General features: G+C 42.9%; 1 protein-coding gene across 1 annotated transcript in view; it reads left to right on the top strand.

Annotated features, from left to right (window-relative positions):
* The first annotated feature begins 2,144 nt into the window (after positions 1-2,144).
* LOC126092813 (formin-2-like) overlaps positions 2,145-25,315 on the top strand; it is a 209,990-nt gene continuing 186,819 nt past the window's right edge. The window contains exons 1-2 of the mRNA XM_049908542.1: positions 2,145-2,328; positions 19,926-20,101. Coding sequence (XP_049764499.1) covers positions 2,145-2,328; positions 19,926-20,101 — 360 coding nt within the window. The remainder of the gene's footprint in view (positions 2,329-19,925; positions 20,102-25,315) is intronic.

Consider the following 25,315-nt stretch of genomic DNA (forward strand, 5'->3'; position numbering starts at 1 on the left):
CCATATGGTTTTCATTTTATTCTGTGCATTTGCTGTGAAGGAACTATTTGCCATTTTTTTGCTTCTTTTATGACTTTAGTTAAAATCTTTTTGTAATTCTTAAAATAGGAATCAAATTCTGGGGATGTGGTGTGCTGTCTAGATATTTCATGAAGTAGTCTCTTTTTCTTCACAGATATTTGTATCCCTGTTGTGACCCATTTTATTTTCAGATCCTTTTTTGTGAGTGGCTTTTTATGGAGTGGAAAGCTAAGTTCAAAATAATAGGTAAAACTATTTAGGAATTTATTGAACTTACCATTTGTACTTTCACATTCATAGATTTCTTCCCAAGTTTCTTTACACAGATAGTTAAGGAAATGTTGTATATTCTGGTCATTATACTTCCTAGATGTAGTAGTTAGACATTCAGTTGAACTAAGCAATTTTCCTAATCTTATACTAATTTCTTGGGCTGTGTGGTCCCCAAAGCCTGTATTGTGGGTTTGTGTTGTATGTTTCAAGGGCACATTTGTAAATATTTGATCAACGATTGTGGCGGAGGTTTTTGTGATGTGTGTTGGCGTTTCTATAGTAGCCTTTAAATTGAAAGTTGCTAAGAGGTTCAGTAAAGCAGTTTTTTGATTAGACTCACTTGCAAAGTCAATGTTGAAATCCCCACATATAATTAGTTTTCTATTTTCTTTGTGTAGTCTTGTGTAAGATATTTTCAAGGTTCTTTAACATAATGTTAATATTGCCAGTGTACACAACAATATTAAAAAAATTACAAATTTTTTATTGTCAGTACAAAAATATGCATTCAAAACAAAACCCAATCAAGAATGGAATCCCTGTTAAAATTTTATTACTACAATGTGTAAGAACCCAAAACTTTAAAATTATTAAAACAATAGAAGGCAAAAATTTAAATAAAAGATCAAACAGCATGAACAGAATTAAAGAAATGGCCTTAAATGTATAACATATACATTTCTTTAAAAACGTCAGCAGTAACAAAAACACTCTCATGTAATCTGAATTTCTAACTAGTATTTACACTATGTGAAATTCAAATCAGCATAACACAAAGTGTGCTAGATAACTCGTTCAAATGAGGGGGCCAAGTGAGGTATACACCAATCAGATCAAGCTATAAAACAGTAACTTATAATTACTCTGCATCACCCACAGCAATGACCACCCAAGGTAACACAAAGTATCTTAAATGCCAATTAATAATGAATACCAAGTGTTTGTACCAACATAATTCCCTTTGATTAGACACAGTATAAACCCAGTGCAGCTTGGTACAATAACAACTATCTAGTGGGAGTAACACCTGCAACTAACACCTTCAGTTCCTATTTTGGATGTATTACAGTAACCTATTTCCCATCACCACGTGTCTGCCCTTCTCATCAGTGTTTTCCAAATGCTCCTCTCCTCACTTATTGTGCAGATAGCCACCTCATTCCTTATTTTATTGGTCCATTTATTTTTAAACATCCTTCTATAGTACCAAATTCTCTTTTCTTTACAAATTTTGCACAGTCCATGTTTCACTTCCATTCAATTCTGTGCTGCAAATGTACATTCCCAGAAATGTATTGCTCAAATTAAAGCTGTAGTCTTACACTAACAGACTACTTTTGGCCAGGAATGACTTCTGCAGCTGTACTAGTTTGCTTTGTATGTTGTCCTTCCTTTTTATCCATGATACATTATTTTGCTTACTAAGTTGTATAATTCTTCACCTGCTCTGCTTCATGATTCTCATCTCTGCTACTTCTCATTTCTTTCATCTTTCTTAGATTTAATCTTAATCCACAGTTTGTGCTCATTAGACTATTCATTATAATTCAACATGTCCTGAATTCATTTTCTGTGAGAATGGCAATGTTGCCAGAGAATCTTATCACTAATAACCTGATTTCTGATCCCACTCACAAACCTTACTTTCATTTCTGTCATTGTTTTTTTTTCTTTAGATAGATAGAAGAGTAGAGATGAAAGACTATATCAGAGTTCTAGTCCAGCCCTTCATGGTCTTAAATCTGTAATAAGTACAATTACTGATGTTTGTGCATGGATTCAAAAATTCTTGATTGCTGTTAAGGTAGATGCCACCTTTGCTGATGGTGTTGATGTTTTTGTTGGCAGGTATGGAGCAACAGCAGTTGGTGGACACATGCCACCACTCATCACTGAGTAACTCGATTCCTAACAGCAGTGTGCTGAGGAAGGTGGCCAGCCTCACAGTAGATAAGAGTATGCTTGAGCAGAGGGTCAGGCGGCCACGCTTTGTGCCAGAAAACCTTGATTTCCAGATCTACCAAAAGTTCAAAGGTAATATCAACTCCCCAGTTGCACCACATACTGATGATAATGGAAAGAGGAACACCATGAAGGAGCAGTCAAATATTTATAAAATTTTATTCACATAGCTGGTATAACTTCCATTCCATTTGAAACTTATGTCAGTCATCTATATCGGTATGAGTGTGACCTCCCATGCATATGAATACTCTTCTATTCATTGCAGGATGATAGCAAACAGTACCTTACGTCATACTGAGAAATTTATTGCTGTGTCTGAAATACATGCTTATCCACTCATGAAGATCGCTGGTTGGAGGTCGTTGTGATACTTCCTTGTGGTTATAATTAAAGTCCAGCTATTCATGGAGGTCCAGTGTGGTCTGCAATTATCATATGATAATGAAACTCAGTAGATATGCTGGTGGAGATATGCGGAAATGATTAGCGCTGAAAAAAAAAAGTTAAAATTTTGGTCAGGTGCAAATCTGACACTTTACAACTTACCATCAATGTCTCTGGTGCTCTTATTGAACAAACTGTATAAGCAACAGTTAATAATAAAATCATCATGATGCCTTTCTCACTTGTTTGAACTTTACGGCCCGCATCCTGTTCCTAATCCATTCCATATGGAAACATTTCTAGATGTCTTTCCTGCATCCGCAGGACCAGTTAGCCAAAATTTGAACAAATTTTATTCATTATGAATCAGTTCCACATTAATGCATTAGAATATTGACAAAGTTTTGCTGCCACACAACAATTACAGCCCACATTTGGGATCTGTGAATAGTTGCAGTTTAATTATAATCAACCATTATGTCTTTGCATGAGTCAACTGGAACATACCATATATCCTGTTCATGAAAGGTATGAGAACAGGTTTCACCATCCTACCCATATACTGGTGAGCAAATCAATCCTGCGGCTATATACAATAGCCCACCAGTGGCCTCAAGATTCTTTCAGGAGTTTGTAGGTGGCACACATGGGACCTGGAGCTATTACGGACAATTCTTCCTTCCCTGGCTGCATTTCCTTCACCCTGCCCTCCCTCCCTATCCCCGATTCTTCCTCCTTGCCCCCTCCTTCCCCTCCCTCGGTGTTCTGATTTATATCGACCTGGCTATCCACCTGGTTTCTTGTATTTTCATGTTTCTTTCATCTTTTTTTTGGCATTTAGGTCCCTGCTTGAGATTTGATGACCACTTCTAAATTTTCCATTTTTAGTGTGAACCATTTGGGGAAGAACTCCCTCCCTAGTGTCTACAGTGTGGATTGCTCTCCTCCCTTCCTTCCTCTCTTCGTTTCCCACTGTATCAGGGGCTCTCCCCATGGGCACAACCCAGCCACAGCAAGGGCCGACTGGCAGGCCATCTGGCACAGCAGCCATTGCCAGGAGTTCTGATGCTCCAGGATGACAAGCAACCACACCTAGGCTTACATGAGGTGGTCACAGCTCAGGTATCAGAAGTGTGATCCCTGTGTTTTCAGGGGGCTCAACCAAGAGGATACATAGCGACCCTACCACATGGGCTGGCTACTGTGCTAGCTATATACCCTGGCATCAGACAATGGTGTGAAGGAAAACATGGAAGGAACTAGGAGGGCACACATCAGAGACACAAGGTAAGGTGCTCTTCCCTAAATGATTACACTACAGAACAGAAATTTAGTAATGGAGGTCAAACCCCAGAGGGGGACAAGAGGTTGCCAAAAGGATGAAGTAATTACACAATGAAACCAAATTGCAAAGCCAACATAACCAGGGGGATAGCGGGGCCAGCATAAACAAGGACACCAAGAGAGGGAGAGGAGAGGGTCGAGGGGAAGTAGCAAAGACAAGAAAAGAGGGGAAGGGAAAGAAATGCAGCCCGGGAAAGAAGGAAACCTGCAATAGCTCGGGGCCCTGTGCTTGCCACACAAGTACTCACGAAAGGACGGTGAGCCCCCTGGAGGGGAACTGAGAGGAAGTGACAGCAGAGAGCCACAGGGTTAACAGAGTCCTTAGAGCCACGCAAAAGGTCCAGGCAAAGCTTTGGCCTACAGCTACACCACAGAGGTGTACGTGAATGCACGTCAAGGAGAGATGGTACAGGCAAGGACTCCATTTCAGACAGAAGTGATCACACTTGAACCACAATCGTTAGACCTGACCAGAGTCGCTTGTGCCAGAGGTGAACTGCCTTGGCTGGGAAAAGAAGATGGTAATTAAGATGTTCAGGAGATCTATGAAAGTGTGCAATGTAACTGGTGAGCATTGTGCACACCTGATCTTCAATGGAGGGACTCCAGTCTTCACCTGTATGCTTGTCATGGGACTCGTCCTAAAAGCTGTCGCTAGTTTAACTCTGCAGTGGTATGATGGGTCCAGCAAATGCAAGGCTGAGGGCACTGCTGAACCATAAACCAGACTCCCATAGTCAAGGCCAGATTGAACAAGGGCTCTCTAGAGCTGCAGCAGTGTGGAGCAATCTGCACCCCAGTTCATGTTTCTCAGGCAGCCAAGGGCATTGAAGTGCTACCAACACTTCCATTTAAGGTGACGAAGATGAGGAAGCCAAGTAAACTAGCATAAAAAACCGGATGTAAGAATTGATATGTCTCCAATATAGTGAGTGGATCACCATTAAGGTAAAGTGCTGGTTCTGGATGACCGATACGATGCCGACAGAAATGCATGACACGCCTCTTTATGGAGGAAAACTGGAAGCCATGGGCTAGACGCCATGACTGCACCTTGAGGATGTCTCCCTGTAGGCTATTCTCAGCAAGACCAGTACTGGAGCAACTGAACAAAATGCAGAAGTCGTCTGCATAGAGAGAAGGTGACATGGAAGGTCTGACAGCTGCTGCTAGACTGTTAATGGCCACTAAAAATAGAAATACACTCAGTACAGAGCCCTGCGGGACTCCATTCTCCTTGATATGGATGGAACTATGGGAGGCACTAACTTGGATACAGAAAGTATGGAGAGACAAGAAGTTTTGGATAAAAACTGGGAGCGAGCCCCGGAGACCCCACTCATACAATGTGGCAAGGATATGATGTCGCCAGGTCATGTCATTTGCTATTTGTAAGTCAAAAAAGACGGCAACCAGGTATTGGTGTCTGGAAAAGGCTGTTCGGATGGCAGACTCGAGGGACACAACATTATCAGTTGTAGAGTGACCCTGGCAGAAGGTGCCCTGACATGGAAGCAGTAGGCCACGTGTTTCCAGGACCCAACCCAACCGCTGACACACCACACGTTCCAGTGGCTTACAAAGAACGTTGGTGAGGCTGATGGGCCCATAGCTATCCACATCAAGCGGGTTTTTACTGTGTTTGAGCACCTGAATGATGGTGCTATCTCCCCATAGCGATGGAAAGACACCATCGCACCAGAACTGGTTGATGATGACGAGGATATGTCACTTGTAGTCAGATGAGATATGTTTAATCATCTGGCTGTGGATCCGATCAGGGCCAGGAGCTGTGTCGGGGCAATGTGCATGGGCGCTGAGGAGCTCCCACTATGTAAATGGGGCATTATAGGATTCACTGCAGCATGTAGTGAACGAGAGGACATTCCCTTCCAGCTGCCGTTTGAGTGTGCAAAAGGCTGGGGGTAATTCTCTAATGCAGAGGCTCAAGCAAAGTGCTCGGCAATTGCATTTGCATCAGTAGATAACACACCATTTATGCTAACACCGGGAACACCTGTTGGGGTCTGGTACCCAAAAATACGTTTGATCTTTGCCCAGACTTGGGAAGGTGACATAAGGCACCCAATGGTCGAGACATATCTCTCCCAACACTCCTGCTTCCTTCATTTTTTAAGTTGGTGAAGGCGGGCATGAAGCCGTTTAAAGGCTGTGAGGTGCTCCAGGGAAGGGTGTGGTTTATGCAACTGTAGAGCTCACCGAAGCTCTGTAATTGCCTCAGCGACATCTGGCGACCACCAACTGACTGCCTTATGCCGGGAACACCATAAAGAGCGAGGGATCATGTTTTCTGCCACAGAAATAATTGTAGTCACCTGCTCAACCACCACATCAATGCTACTGGGTGGAGGAGATTCAACAGTGACATCAGAGGTGAAAGTTTCCCAGTCTTCCTTGTTTAAAGCCCATTTGGGCAGGCGTCCCTGGGCCTTAGGCTAGGTCAGTGACAGGAAGATGGGGAAGTGGTCACTACCACACAGGTCGTCATGTGCTCTCCAGTGGATAAATGGAAGAAGTCCTGGGCTGCAAACTGATAAATCAATGGCCGAGAAACTACCATGAGCCACACTGAAATGTGTGGCAGCCCCAGTATTTAAGAGGCAGAGGTCAAACTGACACAGTAAAGTTTCAACATGTCTGTCTTGGCCAGTAAGCACGGTGCCCCCTACAAGGGGTTATGGCTGTTAGAATCTTCCAATAGTAAGTAATGTTTATGGAGTTGATCAATCAGTGCAGCTAATACATTCAGGGGTACTGCACCATCTGGAGGAAGATATACTTTGCAGACAGCTATTTCCTGCATTGTCCTTATTCTGACAGTGACAACTTCAAGAGGGGTTTGAAGAGCACAGTGTCACTAGAGACTGAGCTTAGGACATAAACACAAACTCCACCTGACACTCTATTATAGTCACTTTGGTTCCTGTTATATCCCTTATAGCCATGGAGGGCAGAGGTCCGCATTGCCGAGAAACAGGTTTCCTGGAGGGCAATGCAGAAAGCAGGTGTAAAGCTTAAAACTTGTTGTAGCTCAGCCAGGTGGTGGAAAAAACTGCTGCAATTCCACTGGAGGATGCTGTCATGGTGAGACTAGGAAGGCATGGAACATTCAATGAGGCAGTTGACGCCTCAGGCTTACCTGCTGCCACAGACTTTTTGCCTTATCAGTTTATATCCATTGTGTCCGACAGTCTGGAGAGATGTAGGTCCTCAGCGAATGCCATAATCTCCACTCCATCCTCAGACGCAGAGCTTGTAGGTAGTGGTGGTGTGGGTGCCACCGCAATTGCCTTGGTCTTAGGGGTCTCCTTTCTGGAGACAGAGGGAGGTGTGACGTAGATCCACATACCTACAGCTGGAATTGTGAAAGGTGATGGGGTAAGTATCCGCTTCTCTATCCAAATGGTCAGACAGTTCATTTCCAGGGATGCCCACTTGAGTTGGCACCCAGATAAAGACAACTGAGAAGTTGGCGGAGAGGTCATGGGTAGCAGATACCAAAGGGTTACAAAATCATCAGTTGATAGTCTGCAAGCTGCTTATTGAGTCTGAACAAATTAAAACACTGTGGAGGGAGGCCTGATAAAAAAAATAAAAGGCTCTGAATGGCTAGAAGCTCTGCTATAAACACATTATATGATCCCAGCAATAAATGGTTTTCAAAACCAGTAGGAGACATGAAACTGTATCCCACCTTACTGATTGTCTGAGAACCATCAGTGTAGAAGATGGTAGCACCCTGGAACTCTGCAAGGATGGCACATACAACACACTGGAAAACAAGAGAGGCGACAGATCTTAGGACCCTGGAATACGTTGGTCCTTTTATATGGTCTAGGCACCATCTACAGGGAAAGGGGGGGGGTCAGTGGGGTGATATATAGAAGGAAAGACACACGGCGCATTATAATGAGTGGAGATGGAGATTCTGACAGAGGGATCCCACACTTGGGGGGAGAAATCACTTGTTGGCAAAGAGAACAGAGAACACAGGATGGTCAGGGAATTGGCAAATGGCAATTGCATAAGGAACCAGGAGTTGGCTACATCATATTTGTAGAGAGGGAATCCACTCTTCTGTGAGGAGATTGTCAATGCGACTAGTGCAAAAGGCACCAATAGCCAGAAGTGCCCCACCTTGGTGAAAGGGTCAAGCAGCTGCAAAGTTGAAGGAGCCATTGAGCCATAAGCCGCACTACCATAATCTAGTCTGGAAAAGACTAGAGCATGGTAAAGATGGAGAATAGTAGTACAGTCTGCATGCCAAGATGTGTGGGCCAGGAGGTGGAGGGTATTAAGCTTCTGCACACATGTAGTCTTTAGGTGGCGAATGTGGGGTACCCGTGTAAGTTTTTTATCAAAAATAAAGCCCAAGAAACGGGACTTTGCTACAACATCAAGGAGATGGTCCTTTAAATAAAGTTAAAGATTTAGGTGTACAGTAGGTCAACAAAAAAAAAATGCACAACACACGTTTTGCAGAGAGAAAACTGGAATCCATGGAAGGTGGCCCACACAGAGGCCCATCCAATGGCACCTTGAAGCCGGTGCTCAGCAGATCCTACTGAGTGGGAGCTGCACCAGATGCAAAAATTGTCAACACACAATACTGGGGTAACCAGAGGCCCAGCACAGATGCAAAAATTGTTGACATACAATACTGGGGTAACTAGAGGCCCAGCAGAGATTACTTGCCCATTGATCGCTATGAAGAAGAGAGTGATGTTTAGCACAGAACCCTGTGGGATACCATTCTCCTGAATCTGAAGAGTGTTGAGTGAAGTGACAAATCAAACCTGGAGGAGCTGGTGAGATAAAAACTTGTGGATAAAAATCTGAATTGGACAATGGAAACCTCAGTCATGGAGGGTAACTAAAATGTGATGGTCTCCAAGGACAAAACAACACACCTTTTTACTCAAGAAGGTTGTACTCAAGGAGGTTGGTCTCTGAAGGGTGTCACTTAAATTGCTGCATCACTTATCAGAGTTCCTGGGCAGGAACTGCAACATCCTTGGTCCACCATGGTACTGGTTGACGATAAGAAGGACCTCCTTATAGGGGGACAGCAGTATCAGTAGAATGAAGAATAGTGTCAGAGATGCCTTGCATGATTGCACCAGTGGAATTCGAGAGGAAGTTGTTGAAGTGCACAGCAGATGTATGTAAAGGCCAACTGGCCCTGCAGAATGCCCAATGTAGGGGCCTGTCTGCCTGGCAGCAGCAGTGGAATGACAGAATCACAAAGAAGTGTTCACTGTCACCAAGGTCATCATGGGATGACCAATGTAGGGAACCCACGAGAGCAGGGGAGGAGACCATGAGATCGGTAACAGAAAAGGTCCCATGAGTGACACTGAAGTGGGTAGGGGAACCATCACTGAGGAGTCACAACTGAGGTCAGTAATAAGCTGGTCAATTTGGTGACCCCTAACCAGTGAAGTGACATTCTCCCACAGTAGGTGGTGGGCATTGAAGTTCCCAAGGAAGAGAAACAGGGGCAGGAGTTGCTGGATTAAGGCAGTCAGTTCAATGAAGGGAGTGGCCTACCTGGAGGGAAGGAAACATTACAAATGATGATTGCCCGAGTCATTTGCACTCAAACCACTATTGCTTCCAAGTTGGTACATAGGGAGATCCAGTCAATAATGAGATAGAAATGAACCAAAGTGCAGACCCTGCCAGTTGCTACCCCAGGGCAGGCACAGTTCTGACAGAACACCCGATAACCATGAAGTGTTGGAGAGTGATCATCATGGAAATGCATTTCTTGAAGAACAAGACAGAATGCAGAATAGGAGATGAGAAGACTTTGTATTTCCGGTAGGTGGCGATACTGTCCATTTCAATTTCACTGGATGATCATGTGGAGAGAGTCCAGGCACAGATGGTGCTTCTCGTGACTGAGTGGTGGTAGGAGTCTTCCAGCCTGAGAGACATTGGGGAAAGGGTTGCTGGGAGGGGGCCCAATAACCGGCAGGTGCTGAAGAAGGTGAGCACTTCTTCAGCCAGGGATAGAGAGCGGCTCCTGGACAGGAGGTTGTGGGAACTGCAGGGGAGGTGGAGGAGGATGGGAGAGAGGAGATGGGTCTGGGGTAAGAAAGAGATAAGAGGGGAAAGATTTTAACAGAGGCAAAAGTGGAAAATAGTGACATTAGATGGAGTATCTCATACTTCTGGCGAGCCTCAGTGTAAGGCAGATGATCCAGGGACTTTACTCTTGGATATTCTTTTGTCTCTTGTAAGCCAGGCAATGTGGAAAATGAGGGTAATGGCGATAATGGAAACTGACACACACACACACACACACACACACACACACACCAACACACACAGGTGGCGAAACACAGGGGCTTCCCTCATAGAGTAGGTGTCCACAATTACCTCACAGAGGATCTGTCACGTAGCGGGAAGACATATGCCCAAACCACAAGCACCGAAAACACCTCACGAGTGGTGGAATGTATGGCTACACATCACATCTTTAGCACATAAACTAAACCTTCTCTAGGAGGTACCCCCTCAGAAACCAGAATGAAGTCGCTGGTGTCAGTATGGTTGTCTTTGCAACACTTCTGCACAAGTCAAACAAAATGAACACTGTGTCACTCCAGATTGGCCCAAAGTTCATCACTTTGCAGGATGAGGTCTGTATGAAAAATCACTATCTGCACCATATTCAGAGATTGGTAAGGAGTAATAGACACTGGGATATTGTGAAGACAATCACAAACATGAAGAGATGTAAATTGAACAGCAGAAGAGGCTTTGAGCAACAGCGAGCCTGACCGCATCTTACTAATAGACTCCATGTCACCAAACTTTTCCTCAGTATTCTCCACAAAGAAACAATGACTTTGTGGGGGTGAATGTGTCCCCATCCATCCTAGTACAGACGAGGTAATGGGGAAAGGGTTTTGTCTCAAGATGGTGAGGCTGGTCCTCCTCCCATGCTGTGGCCAGGAAAGGGAAAGCTGCTGGGCCATACAAAGTAGCATTCAATGATCCTTCACCATTCGAAGAGACAGCCATTTGAGAATTGCCAGATTTCTGCAGCTTGATTTGCTTTATACACCAAACATTCTCCCTGATACCACTCCAATCAGGGGCTCTCCCCATGGGTGCCACCCAGCTACAACAAGGGCCATCTAGCATGGCTGCCATTGCTGGGAGTTCCGATGCTCCAAGAAGACAAGCAACCACCCCTTCGCATACACGGGGAGGGAACAGCTCAGTTATCAGTAATGTGATCCCTGTGTTGTCGGGTGGCTCAACAAGATGGGTACGCAACAGCCCCTCCACACAGACTGACTATACATCTGGTGACCTAACAGGATAGAAGGAAGCTCGGAGTGGGTAGTATCAGGGCAGACGCTATGCAAATGAAATGCACTTGGGTCCAGAACTCTTGCAGTTCTTCTACGGCCATGGAAATGATTCTTTTAGTGCTGCTTCTTCTGCTCCTTTGGCCTTCGCTTCCATGGCTACCCCCTGGGAGGAGGGTCAGGCTCATTGGCTAGGGGCGAAACCTTTCCCCCAATATCTGGTTTGCACCAGAACTGATGGGGATACTTTCACCAATACTAAACCTGTATTTTTTGTGGAACACATTGAAGACAAGTTTGGCAAAGTGGACTCTCTGAGCAGTCGAGTTGGTTGTTGATCAAAACTGCTTCAGCTGCCCAGTCTTCAACCCTTCATGCCTGTAACCATCGTGGCACAATACCTGTGTCCATTACCTCCCACTAGTCTTTGAATATGGTTCAAGGTGTGATCTTTCACAGGGACCTCATCCTTCAAACTGATGAGGAACTTTGGGACAATCTCGACGGCGGGGTGTTCACTTTGTTCGGCATGTTCAGAAGGGCCTGAAGGACAATCACATTGATACTGGTGCCTTTATCCTGGCTTTTGAAGGGGATATCCTCCTTGAGGTCAAGATTGTGGTTTATCGATGTGATGTGAAGCCGTGCATCCCATTACCTATGAGATGTTTTAAATGATTGCGTTTTGGCCACATCTTTTCGCTGTTCGCAAGCCCTCTTTGTGGGGACTGTGGACGTCCATTCCATGAGGGGAGTTCCTATGTTCCCCCTCCTGTGTGTGTTAATTGTCATGGCAATCATTCTCCATGTTCACTGGATTGCTGAGTTTATAAGAAGGAAAAGAAGATACAGGAGTATAAGTTCTTTGATTGTTCAACCTACACTGAGGCTCGTAAGATGTATGCAGGTCTTCATCCTGTGTCCACGACGTCTAGCTATGCTTTAGTTACATCTTCACCCCTTCCTCCCCCTTCCTTATCCCAGTCCCAAACCCCTCTCCTCCCCCTTCCCCATCCTCTGCGGCTCCCCTCCCTTTCAGGTGCCTCTCCCCCTCCTCAGCTGGAGAAGTGTCCCACTTCTTCGGTGTCTGCCGGTCAAGGGCTTCCCTCACAGGACCCCCCTTCCCGGCACCTTCCAGACCAAAGTTCTGCTGCCACACAACACATCGACCATGAGAACCACGGTCATTGGTCCTCCAGGTCACCCGATCTCTTTCTGTTCCAGATATTGCTGCAGCTGGCTCCTTTTTGCTGCACAGCCCTCCTTGATCTCAAACAGAAAAGAAGAAGAAACATAAGTCCCAGCTGACCTGTTGTTCATGGATGTCACATCCCACCCCCCCCTTTGTCGGTGATGGGTGGTGACCCGGCGGCATGAATGGCTTTAGCCTGTCTCCCCCCCCCCCCCCCCCCCCCCCACATTTGAATCATCGTACTGTGGTAATCCAATGGAATTGTAATGGATATTACCATCACCTTCCGGAGTTGAAATCCCTTATTTCGTTTTACTCTGCAGCTTGTGTGGTTCTACAGGAATCTCATTTTACTGTTGATCACTCGCTGGCCCTCTGTGGGTTCTGTGTTTTCTGTCACAATCAGGTCGGCCCCCTGGTGGCGTTTGTACGTTGGTCCATACGGACATTGCTAACACGTGGATTCCTCTTCAAACTACATTGGAAGCGGTTGCTGTTAGGGTCCACCTGGATTCTGGGTCACAGTTTGCAATCTTTATCTCCTTCCTGACAGGACTCTCACACCTGCTGCCTTAACTGCCCTTCTTCAGCAACTTCCTCCTCTCTTCCTCCTTGTCGGGGATTTTAATGCTCATCATCCCCAGTGGGGTGATGCTTTTCCATCTAGTCGGGGTCTTCTCATAGATCAGTTTCTTGCAGACCACAACTTGTGCTTTCTTAATGATTGCTCCCCTCTTCATTTCAGTGCTGGCCATGGTACCTTTTCTGCCATTGATCTTTTTCTTTCTTCTCCCTCCCTCCTCCCTTCATTACACTGGTTGCCACACGACGACCTTTGTGATAGTGACCATTTCCCATTGGTTCTCTCACTCTCTTCCCACTCCCCAATGGACAGGTTACCTCGTTGGTCTTTCCAATGTGCCAATTGGCCTCTATATATTGCACAGGTCGTTTTTTTCTCCTTCTTTTTCCGGTTGTACTAATGACGTCCTACGTGACGTGTCTGACAAGATTGTTCGCGCTGCTAGCCTTGCTATCCTGCTCTCATCTGGACCATTTCACCGCTGACAAGTCCTGTGGTTGAATACGGCCATTGCCATTGCCATCCGTGGTTGCCATCAAGCTATGCAACACCTTAAGAGGCACCCATCTGTTGCCAAACTTATTACCTTTAAATGCCTTCACTATAAAACCCATTACTTAATCAAACAGAACGAACAGATATCTTGGAAACACTTTGTTTCTTTCCTCGGTTCTACTGTCCTTTGCTGTAGAGCCCGTTACTTAATTAAACAGAGCAAATGGATCTGTTGGGAACACTTTGTTTCTTCCCTCGGTTCTACTGTCCCTATGTCACGGGTATGGGCTACACTTTGCTCTCTCCAAGGTTGCCATCAGCAGTCTACCTTCTGGGCCTTCACCTCCTGGATGGCCTTTGCATGGACCCGCTGATTCTCATGGAACATCTTGCAACCCATTTTGCAACATCATCAGCATCATCCTCATCCTCCTATCCAGCTGCTTTCCTTCAACAGAAACAATATTGAGTGTAGTTCTTTTCCTCATTGCTATAGATGGACTTGTGGCCTCCGTCGGTCCTTTGGTCACTTCTGCTCTGTATGTGGATGATTTCTGCATTTGGGTTAGCTTCTCTTCGATGGCCTCTGCAGAGCAGCAGCTCCAGGGAGCTATATGACGTGCCTCTGCTTGGACCATCTCAATTCTCTCCTCTAAAATCATGGGTGGTCCACTTCTGTCACCATACTACGGTCCACCCTTATCTGGAGCTCTACCTCGATGCACAAGTATTACCTGTGGTCCTACAGTTTCGTTTCCTGGGTCTTCTTTTCGACAACAAGCTCACTTGACTGCCTCATATCAGACTTCTGAAGGTAGGATGTTTCCTTAAACTTTATGTCCTTCGCTTCCTTGCCCACACCTCTTGGGATGCGGACCGGTCCATCCTTCTCTGCCTTTATCCGGCTTTAGTGCTGTCTTGTTTGGACTATGGTTGTCAAGTTTATGGTTTGGCTGCTTCTTCCACACTGTGCCTCCTGGATGCGGTCCACCATCGTGGTATCTGTTTGGCCATCGGTGCCTTCCCTATTAGCCGTGTTGATAGTCTCTTGGTTGAAGCTGGGTCCCCCCCCCCCCCCCCCCCCCCTCCCTCCTTTCTGTTCGGTGGTCCCAACTTCTGGTTTCTTATGCAATCACTGTCCGTTGCTCTCCCACTCATCCTTCCTATTCTATCCTGTTCCCAGACCAAGGCCATCACCCACTTGGTTCCTGCCCAACGGGTTTACCGGTTGTGCTCTGCCTTGCGTCTCTTCGCCATGATTTTCAGCTTCCTTCTTTGTCCTGTCTCCCACATTCTCTCCCCATCACCCCGCTTGGTTAGTTCCTCAGCCCCGGATTCGGATGGATCTCCACCGAGATCCGAAAGATTCCATTCCCCCGATGGTGTTACACTGTTTGTTTCTGCCGAATTTTATGGGCGTTTCAGGATGCTGTTGTTTTTTACACTGATGGATCAAAATCTGCTGGTCATGTGGGATATTCCTTCAAGTCCTCTGTTGGCACGGAAAATCATCTCCTGCCAACTATATGTGGGGTGTTTACTGCGGAATTGATGGCAATTTCCCAGGCCATTACCTTCATTAAACAGTCCAAACTCCACCAAGTTTTCTTATGTATGGACTCAATGAGTGGCCTTCAGGCTATTGACCAGTGTTTTTCCCGCCATGCCTTTGTCTCAGCCATCCATGACCATCTTGCTGATCTTCACCTTGCTACTTGTTCTGTTGACTCCCTTTGGGTCCCTGGCCATATGAGTATCTCAGGTAATGAGCTTGCTGATCGTGTGGCTGGGGAAGCAGTCACCTATCCCCCCCCTCCCCACCCCCCTTTTCTCTGTAACCCCTCCTGCAGCGGATTTATGGCTTCACATCAACTCCCATTTCACACAATCATGGGTCAACTCTTGGGAGGCTACCTCCCTGTCTAATAAACTTTGTGCGATTAAGGCGACACCTGTCCCATGGCGTCCTTCCTTCTGCCTCTCCCAAAAGGACTCGACCACTCTGTGTCATCTCCACATCGGCCATACCAGGCTGACCATGGTTTTCTTTTGCGTAATGAGCCACCCCCACTTTGTGGTTGTGGAGCCTTCCTGTCAGTAGCCCACATTTTGGTGGAATGCCCCCTTCTTTTGGCTCTGCATGCTAAGTACAGACTTCCCTGCACTTTACCTTTAATATTGGTGGACAATTCCTGGATGGTTGAAATGGTTCTGTGTTTCCTCCATGAAAGTGGTTTTTATTTTCAGTTCCAAGGTTTTTAATCTTGCTCCGGAATGGGGGCAGGGCGATGAGTGTTGGGATGTCTCCCACTGTAAGCTGTGTTTGGAGATTCCTGACTCCCCTCCCTGGCCAAGATCCTCTTTTCTTTCCCTTTTACTTTGTTTTTATCACTTTTTAGAATTGGTTAGTCTCCTTTTACAATAAGCACTTCTACATTTTAGTGGTTGAATGCTTTTGAATAGCAGGTGGTCTCGCCTGTACTGCATCAGAGGTGGTATATTTCCTGCCTCTAGCATAGCTTTGGGGTTGCTCACTTGCTGACGTCCCTCATTTTGGTTTTACCATTGACAACATGACTGCACTTTTACGTTTTTTAGCCTTTCACCTTTTATCATTCTGACTTTTCTGAATGTCAGTCTGTCTGAATGGACCACATCTGAAACACGGGACTGATGACCTTGCTGTTTGGTCCCTTCAACCACAATCAACCAATTTTGTGTTCGTTGCTTTTCCTTCATTCTTGTGGTTTTTTTTTTCTTTTTTATTTCATTTTGTGTTATATAAGTCTCATCTGTTTTATTGTCATACTTGTGGCATTGTTTTATTAGAAACAAGGGACTGATGACCTTATAGTTTTGTCCTTTCTCCTCTCTTTTAAACCAACCATCTCTCTGCCCAAAAATGGAATGACATCTGCTGCGCTCTAGTGCTCATAGTAATAAAGTGCGAATAATCAAGGAGTCTACTGCAGTTTGGCACTCTTCCTTCCATTCCTATTGGAAAGAGCCCACTATTGTATACTGTTTACCCATTGGTCATAGCTAGCTCACCCATTGTTTCCTCCTACATAACGAACCACCCCCACAATGTGGTTGTGTAGCCAGACTGATTGGATCCCACATATTGGTGGCATGTCCCCTTCTTTTGGCCCTTCATGCTGGGTATAGTCTTCCTGATTCCTTAAATTTAAACTTTGCATACAATTCACAGATGGTTGAACTGGTCCTTAGTTTCCTCTGTGAAAGTAGTTTTTATTTCCAGATATAAGATCTTAATTTGCTCTTGGAGCAGGGGCAGGATGGTTGTGGTTGTGGTTGGGATTGCTCTTCCCGTCCTCACAGTCTGGGACCCCATGGAAAGACCACCCACTTTTTTTCTAGTTTTTATATTTGGTCTCACCTTTTACTGTGTGTTTTAACTTCATTATTTTATAAATTGACTGCTGACTGGATCCGTCCACTTTTAGCATCTGTGGCTAACTTCAGAATCACAGGACTAATAACCTCACCATTTGGTCCCACGAAGAAAAAAAAAAGTATAAAATCCACACACACACATACACACACACACACACACACACACACACACACACACACACACACACACACACAAAATAGATAGTATCTCACACCAAAATTCCAGTAACTGCAAGGATACCGGTCTCTTAATTGATGCTTGGCGCAATCTGACCACTAGAAACAGAAGCGAGACTCATTACTAAACACCAGATAATACCACTCAGTGTCCCAGTATACTCTGGCTTTAAATCATTTCAGTCTCTGTGATACACAGTTAGAGGTAACTAATGTAAGAAAGTCTGAGATCTCAACCCAACTTTCAATAATATATTCTCGTCTGACTGTATTGTGTGCCGAGTGCTCTGCTGCTGTCACTCATTTATTCATCAGAAGCAGTTGAACATGTCTTTGATCTTCTTGTGGACCTTGTCAGTCAGTTGCTCTGCAGTTAATTATGTTACGGCCAACTGTTTGGGCAATCTGTCGGTATTGCGCTCCCATGTCCATGAAGCCAATGATTCAATATGTCTCAAAGTCCTGAAGACGGCAGAAAGCTGAATGTGCACATCCTCTTGAGCATGCTGTGTTGATCTTGCCCAGAATGGCAATGCAAAATTCCTGAATATGACTCCAAAGTTCATGTGTGTCAGACTAGAATTACTTTTTGCTGTGGTCTTCAGGCCAGAGAGTGGTTTCATGCAGCTTTCCCCCACTACTCTATCCAGTGTGAGTCTCTTCATCTCTGAATAACTACTGCAACCCACATCTTCCTGATTCTCCTTACTGTATTCATCTCTTGGTCTCCCTTCTATGATTCCCCCCACACCCTCATGCACACACTTACCTCCAGTACTAAATTTGTGGTGATGATTCCTTGATGTCTGAGAACATGTCTATTAACTGATTGCTTTTTTTGGTTAAATCGTGCCACAAATTTCTTGTCTCACCAATTCTGTCCGTGTGTATGTTTGTGTTTGTGTGTCTATCGACCTGCCAGCGCTTTTGTTTGGTAAGTCTCATCATCTTTCTTGTTAAATATAGATATTTTTTCAGTATATGTGATAGAAATTTGTGAGTACTCACAGCGTTATAGCATTTATTCAAAGTACATAATTTCATAATGAATAACAATCATGCATGGTCTTTTTCTGGAAATGTAAAAAGTTTTTGCAGTTGTAATTGAATAGTCAGAAATGGTACTTCTATTTGATAGCCATGTGGGACATACGAAGTATAGTGCATATATAATTGATTTCTGACATAAACCATACCTGTATTACATCTAACATTTCCAGTGAATTTATAAATAGAGACAGTTGATGAATCAAGGGCCATAAGTATAAGAACTAGAAGTAATAGTTGAGCTCACTGTAAAGATCTGTTAAAAACACAAGGGATTTTTACTAAACCTTATCTCATAACCTGGACTCGCAACACAATCAAGAATCTTAGTACAACATTATTAGACTGTGGCATGTACACCAATCACCATCACATACTCTGAACACAGTAAGGTAAGTCACATATATGCAAGCAGTAGCAACATAACTGAGCATGAGCAGAGTGTGACAGGGTTTAAATAGGCACTTGCCTGTGTCTGGCTGTATCAGAAGTTCACAGTACTGCTATTTTGCGGTACACTCTCATGGATAACATCACTGCTAATGCATGCAGCTTTAAACTGTGCATACGTTACTACAACTTGTGAGTACATTTACCAATCAGTTGTACACATAAAAAAAACAACGTTGATAATTATTGCACAGACAGCTGTGTCAGTGACCATAGAACAAGATCTAGACTGAAATTATATTCACCAAGACAGAATGGATGTAAAACTCAAAATAATTTTTTCTCCCAAGGAATAAGATTGTACAATTAATTGTCCAAGGAGATTAAATAGATTACTAAACAAATTTACTTAAAAACATTTAAAAAGTACCTGTTACAGTACATTTCCTAGTGAATCCAGTAAATGATACCTTACATTACAGAGTATTGATTTGTAAAAAAGGTAACATAATTTTATTATCATCATTATCATTGTTAATTGACATAACATTTATATACTGTCTGTTTTTTTTTTTCTTTTTTATTTCCTAGAAAAACTTTTCAAAAGCTGTGGAATGTATAATACTAACACCTTATCTTCTTCTGTGGACAACATTTCAGTCCTTATAGAAGACCACTAACCCAGTTTTTAAGGCTAGCAAGTGGAAAGTTGCGGCACACAAATTGGAAAACAAACATCTTTATTATGGTCCTGACATCAACTGATAGTGTGTAGTTCTATATTACAAAACAATGTTTGTAGCATGCACATTAACTGGCTGTGAGAGTGTAACAATACCCTTTTACATTATTAAATAACTTTTTTGAAAGACGGTATTAAACAGTAGAGGGTAGAGGCCCCAGTCTTCATCTGGCCATCCTGATTTAGAATTTCTGTGATTTCCACAGATTGCTTCAGCTAAATGCAAGGAAGATTGCTACCATAATGCAATGGTCAACAAACTGTTCCATCCTTGTAAAACTATGCCTGTACTTATGTAAATGCATGTACACATGAATTCTGTTGTTTTTGTTATTCTTAAATTGTAATCAAAACATGTCCAAAATCCTCGTAAAAGCAGTCTACAAATGTACTACAGGTACAGTACCAGTGGCAGCTGCAGTTTTCCATGTATGCTGTTGTGTGTTGGTGGATTACAAATGCTGACAAATTGGTAGAGACATGATTTAGGGCCAACACCAGTCTATTTCCAGAAGATGACATGTGCATGAGTTTGTGTTATGTTTACAGGCCTAATACTGGTAAACTGGTTCCTCTCAGCATTTCCAGATGGCCACTACCTGAAGCTGTATCTGTCAGACCAGGACCTAACAATTCTTGCAGTGCAATTCTGCACTCATCTTCTGGCAGCTGGTGTAATATGTCAAATATCTGATAAAGATGCTGCTGTGGACACTGTCTTCCAGGTGAGCCTTCAACACATTTATATCAATGTGTGGTTTACATAAAGTTATAATGGACAGTATGGTGAATTTTGTAATGTTTGAAAGTAATTTTTTTTTCTTTGCAGTCACTGTATTATCACAGTCTTCGTTTTTATTTTTTTCTAATGTAACTAAATACTTTCTTCTGTGACATTTGAAAGAAGCTTCTGAGAGAACTATGTGTTATGTATGGGACTTGGTCAAATAGTATCAAGACAACTTGCACCACAAACCAATGTCCTGCTGTTAGGTGAAGAGATTCCACAAACATCAGTTGTACTATATCAGATGTAAGTGCATGCTTAACTCGGGTATAGTTTACATGTTTATTATCATGGCTGTCATACCAAGTGCTCATAATATTGACCTTGAGCATTGTTACATGCTATAAAGTGAAACTAGAGAAACAATGCTGCATGTTAAATTTCTTCTGGAGTTAACAGCAGCATTGGCCCATGTTGTAAGGCATTTCATTTCTTCATGAGTTATATAATGACCTCTTGTTTTAATTTTCACCACAGATAAAAGTATAGAAGTGTAAAGTTTGGTGAATGTACAGAGCATTTTGCATTTGCTGAACAACCATTTGAATGCTCTCCAAATGTTTCCATAAGATGCAGTGGCAGTTACATCTGTCATATTAGTACTACACTGATTGCCTTATGTCCAGTAGAATGTCTCCAATAACTGCAGAATTATAATACCTTAGGAACTCGAGATAACGTGAGTGTATTTAGAGTACCAACAGTAAAAAAGGAACCAAATGGGTCTTGAAAAATGTGCACCACTTCTTTAAGCCAGCATTGATTTTCAACTGATAGTCAGTACATATTGCAAAGATTGACTTGTTCAATGTTTGTAAATGATGCTTCTACATTAAACAAAATTTTTCATAGATATGCCATATCATGTCGCACTGTCTATGGATAAAATTCAAAGAATCATAACAAATTTTGGAAGTCATTGCCATAAAACTGTAGATGCAGTGAAATGTACAGAGGATGAAATAAACTGTTCGCTTTATCTCTAAAGTGAAAAGGCTTAGGTTTGACCACAACATGTGTACATGTCAGATGATTTTAAAATCTGACATGTGCAAAGACAAAATGTAAGCAATGGATTATTTTCACAGTATTTTGTAATTTACTACTGTCTATGACATGTTTGTCCAGTTCCATACATACACCCTGTGCTTCATTTTTGTATTCTTTTAGCTTTTGCAGTAAGACTTGAAAATAACCAGAAGGCCGAAATTGCAATTGTGAAATAAATAATTTCTACAGTCAGTGATGAATATGATGTCCTTAAAAATTAAACAATGATCTTGTTCAAGAGAAACATGAGAGTTTGGGAAGTGTGTATACAATGACTGCTTTGAAGCTGGTATATCTTTAACATCTTTAAAATACCAAATTTACTGAGTGTATCCCTTCAAGGTAATGAGACCAACTTTCTGCAACTGTCACAGAAAACTTTATCTTCCAGGAAGAAACTATTACTCTGGAGAAAATGTAGGATGATAGACATCTTTTCCTTGGTCTTTACAGAGTGTTAAAGGAGTAGAGTCCTTGATTAGTAAAGAAAATGTCCTTGGTCCTGTGCCTGAACCTTGCCACCACTTAAATTTCAAATAAAAATCATCATTATTGGCGGCCGAAGACTTATGGCATAAGAGGTCACCCTCAGTCTGCTAACAGCTTTGTCAAAGAAGGTGGAGGGGTGGATGGAGGTTCAGAGCACTCTCTTGCTCTTGGGGAGGGAAGCTGTCCCTTCAGGTGAAAGAGTCAGCAGTGATCAAACAGAATGAGGATGCATAAGGTAATGGAAAGTACTAAATTAGACATATTGAGTGTCCATAGGACATGTGGTCTGTAACTGAAAAAGTGCCATGATGATCTCTCCATTGGGAAAAAGATTCAGGAACAGTACCTCATTCGAATCTCTGGGAAGGGACTGGGAAGGGACTGGGAAGGGAGAGGTGACCATGAGAAAAGATTGAATAACCAACAAAAGATAACTTCCTACAAGTCGGGGCATGGAATATCAGAAGTTTGAATGTGGTAGGGAAGCTAGAAAAACTGAAAAGGGAAATGGAAAGGCTCAGTTTAGATACAGTAGGGGTCAATGAAGTGAAATGGTAAGATGACAGGAATTTCTGGTCAGATTAGTATATGGTAATACCAACAGCAGCAGAAAATGGTATAAAAAGAATAGGATTCATTATGAAAATAAAGGTAGGGCAGAGAGTGTGTTACTGTGAACAGTTTAGTGATAAGGTTGTTCTTATCAGAATTGACAGCAAACCAACACTGATAACGGTAGTTCAGGTATACATGCTGATGTCGCAAGCTGAAGATAAAGAGATAGAGAAAGTATGTGAAGTTATTGAAAGGGCAATACAGTACATAAAGGGGGATGAAAATATAATAGTCATGGGGGACTGGAATGCAGTTGTAGGGGAAGGAGTCGAAGAAAAGGTAACAGGAGAAGATGGGCTTGGGGCAAGAAATTAGAGGAGAGAAAGACTAATTGAATTCTGTAATCAATTTCAGCTAGTAATAGTGAATATTCTGTTCAAGAATCACAAGAGGATGGGATATACTTGGAAAAGGCAAGATGATACAGAAATATTTCAGTTAGATTACATCATGGTCACAGGGATTCCGAAATCAGATACTGGATTGTAGGGCACACCCAGGAGCAGATCACAATTCAGCAGTGATGAAGAGTAGGCTGAAGTTAGAGATACGTCAGGAGGATTGGATACACAAGGAAGTGTGATGTGGAAGTACTAGCCTATGAAGAGTGATGCATGACGTTCTCGAAGGCTGCTGATACTGCAATAAGGAATAGCTAAGTAAGCAGTTCATTTGAAGAGGAATGGACATCTGTAAAAAGGACAGTCACAGAAATTGGAAAGAAAAACAAAGAAGGAAGTACAAAAATGTCAAGATAGATTCAGAAATACAGGAATAAGTCACTTAGGAATGAAATAAGAAGTGTGGGGAACCCAAGATGAAATGGCTGCATGAAGAATGTGAAGAAATGGAAAAAGAAATAATTGTTGGAATGACTGGCTCAGCAAACCAAGCAGTCAAAATAACTTTTGGTGAAATTAAAAGTGAGTGTGGTAATATCAAGAGTGCAGTAGAAATTCCACTGTTAAATGCAGAGGACAGTTTGGATAAGTTTAGAGAGTACAACAATGGTATAAGACAGAAGATTTGTCTGGTGTTATTGAAGAAGAGACACGAGTCAGTATGGAAGAGATAGGGGATCCAGTATTAGAATCAGAATTTAAAAGAGCATTGGAAGACTTAAGATCAGATAAGGCAGAAGGTATAGATAATATTCCATCAGGATTTTTAAAACCATTGGTGGAAGTGGCAACAAAATGAAGATTCGTATTGGTGTGTGGAATGAGAGTCTGGTGATACCCATCCAACTTTGGGAAAATATCATCCACACAATGCCAAAGACTGCAAGAGATAACAAGTGTGAGAATTGTAAGACAATCAGCTTGACTTAAGTAAAGATAAAGGCATGGGAGAGGAAGTTCTGACATTGTGGTTGATAATGGAAGCAAGACTAAAGGAAAATACACACACGTTCATGGGATTTGTTGACCTGGAAAAAGTATCAGACATCGTCAAATGGTATAAGGTGCTAAAAATTCTGAGGAAAATTGGGGTAAGCTATAGAATGAGATGGGTAATATAAGATGTGTAGGAGCCAAGAGGGAGTAATACGAGTAGAAGACCAAGAACTCAGATTAACTCAGATTAAAAAGAGTGTAAGAAAGAGATGCAGTCTTTCACCCCTATGTTCAATGTATGAGAGTTGTTTAATAAGTAATACCCCATATTCTTTTTCTCAGAACATATTTATTGTTAACAGTCAGGATTTGGTGACAATATACATCAACATGTCTTGTCAGTGCTCGTTGTCTCCATCACATTCTATGTCCCTATGCCAATGTTGTGGAAGAGCATGTATTCCCTGCTGGTAAAAGCTCTTGTCCTGTAGGTGTAGCAATATTTTTGCTGCATGACTGGCTCACTCATCGTCTTCAAATTGTGTTCAAGTGGCCCAAAGAGATGGAAGTCAGAGGGTGCCAGGTTTGGACTGTAGGGTGGATGAGGCAATGATGTCCACCCAAATTGGTGGTGTCTTCCTGGGTTCTCAGATTTGTGTGTGCCCATGCATTATCATGTTGGAGTAAGATTTCTGCTAGATTCTTGTCCGATCAAACATGTCTGAAATGGTTCTTGAGTTTATTCGGAGTCTTCATATATGCCTCTGAATTGATGGTTGACCCTATTGGCATCACATCCACAAGAATGATGCCAATATAATCCCAGAAGACAGTCACCAAACATTTTCTTCTTTTGTGGAGAATGAGGATACCACCACTACGTGGAATGCCTTTTTGTTTATGGTACAAACTGGTGCACCAAAATTTCATTCCCCATAGTGATCTGTGATGAAAAGGCTTCTCCATTGGTCACAGAATGCTCCAACAATTCAGATGAAATGGCCTTTCTTTGAATCTTGTGATCTGCTGTGAGCATTCGTGGAACCCATCGTGCATCAAGTTCTGATGCACTGGTCAGGATGAATAATGACATCCACACGATTCAGAATGTCTGGAGCAGTGGCTGTGACAGGACATCCTGAGTGTTGTTGATCATGGAGATCTGTTTCTGCATTTCCTGACGTTGTAACTTTCTTTACCCATAGCTCAACTGTACTCCTATCAACTACAGCATCACCGTACACTGTACACAAACATTTATGGATGTTCACAACAGTTTCTTTTTCTGCACACAAGAATTCAATATGGCATGCTCCTTGTAATGAGTCATATGTAGATGCCATTTTGATGCTCTGCCATCTGCCAGAACTGTACGAAACCTCACCGGTACACAGAACAGACATAAAATGTGAAGCACCAACAAGGACGTTTGTCTGTGTATATTAATGGCTTTTTAAAAGAATGTGGGGCATTGCTTATTGAATGACCTTCATATATATCACAGAAGCAATGATGGAAATAAAAGAAAGGTTCAGGAGTGGAACTGATATTAAAGGTGAAAGCATATCAATGCTAAGATTTGCTGATAATGGTGCTATTTTCAGTGAAATTGAAGAATTACAGATCTGCTGATTGGAATGAACAATCTAATGAGTACAGAT

Source organism: Schistocerca cancellata, chromosome 7 (assembly GCF_023864275.1).
Source record: "Schistocerca cancellata isolate TAMUIC-IGC-003103 chromosome 7, iqSchCanc2.1, whole genome shotgun sequence".
Taxonomy (NCBI): Eukaryota; Metazoa; Arthropoda; class Insecta; order Orthoptera; family Acrididae; genus Schistocerca; species Schistocerca cancellata.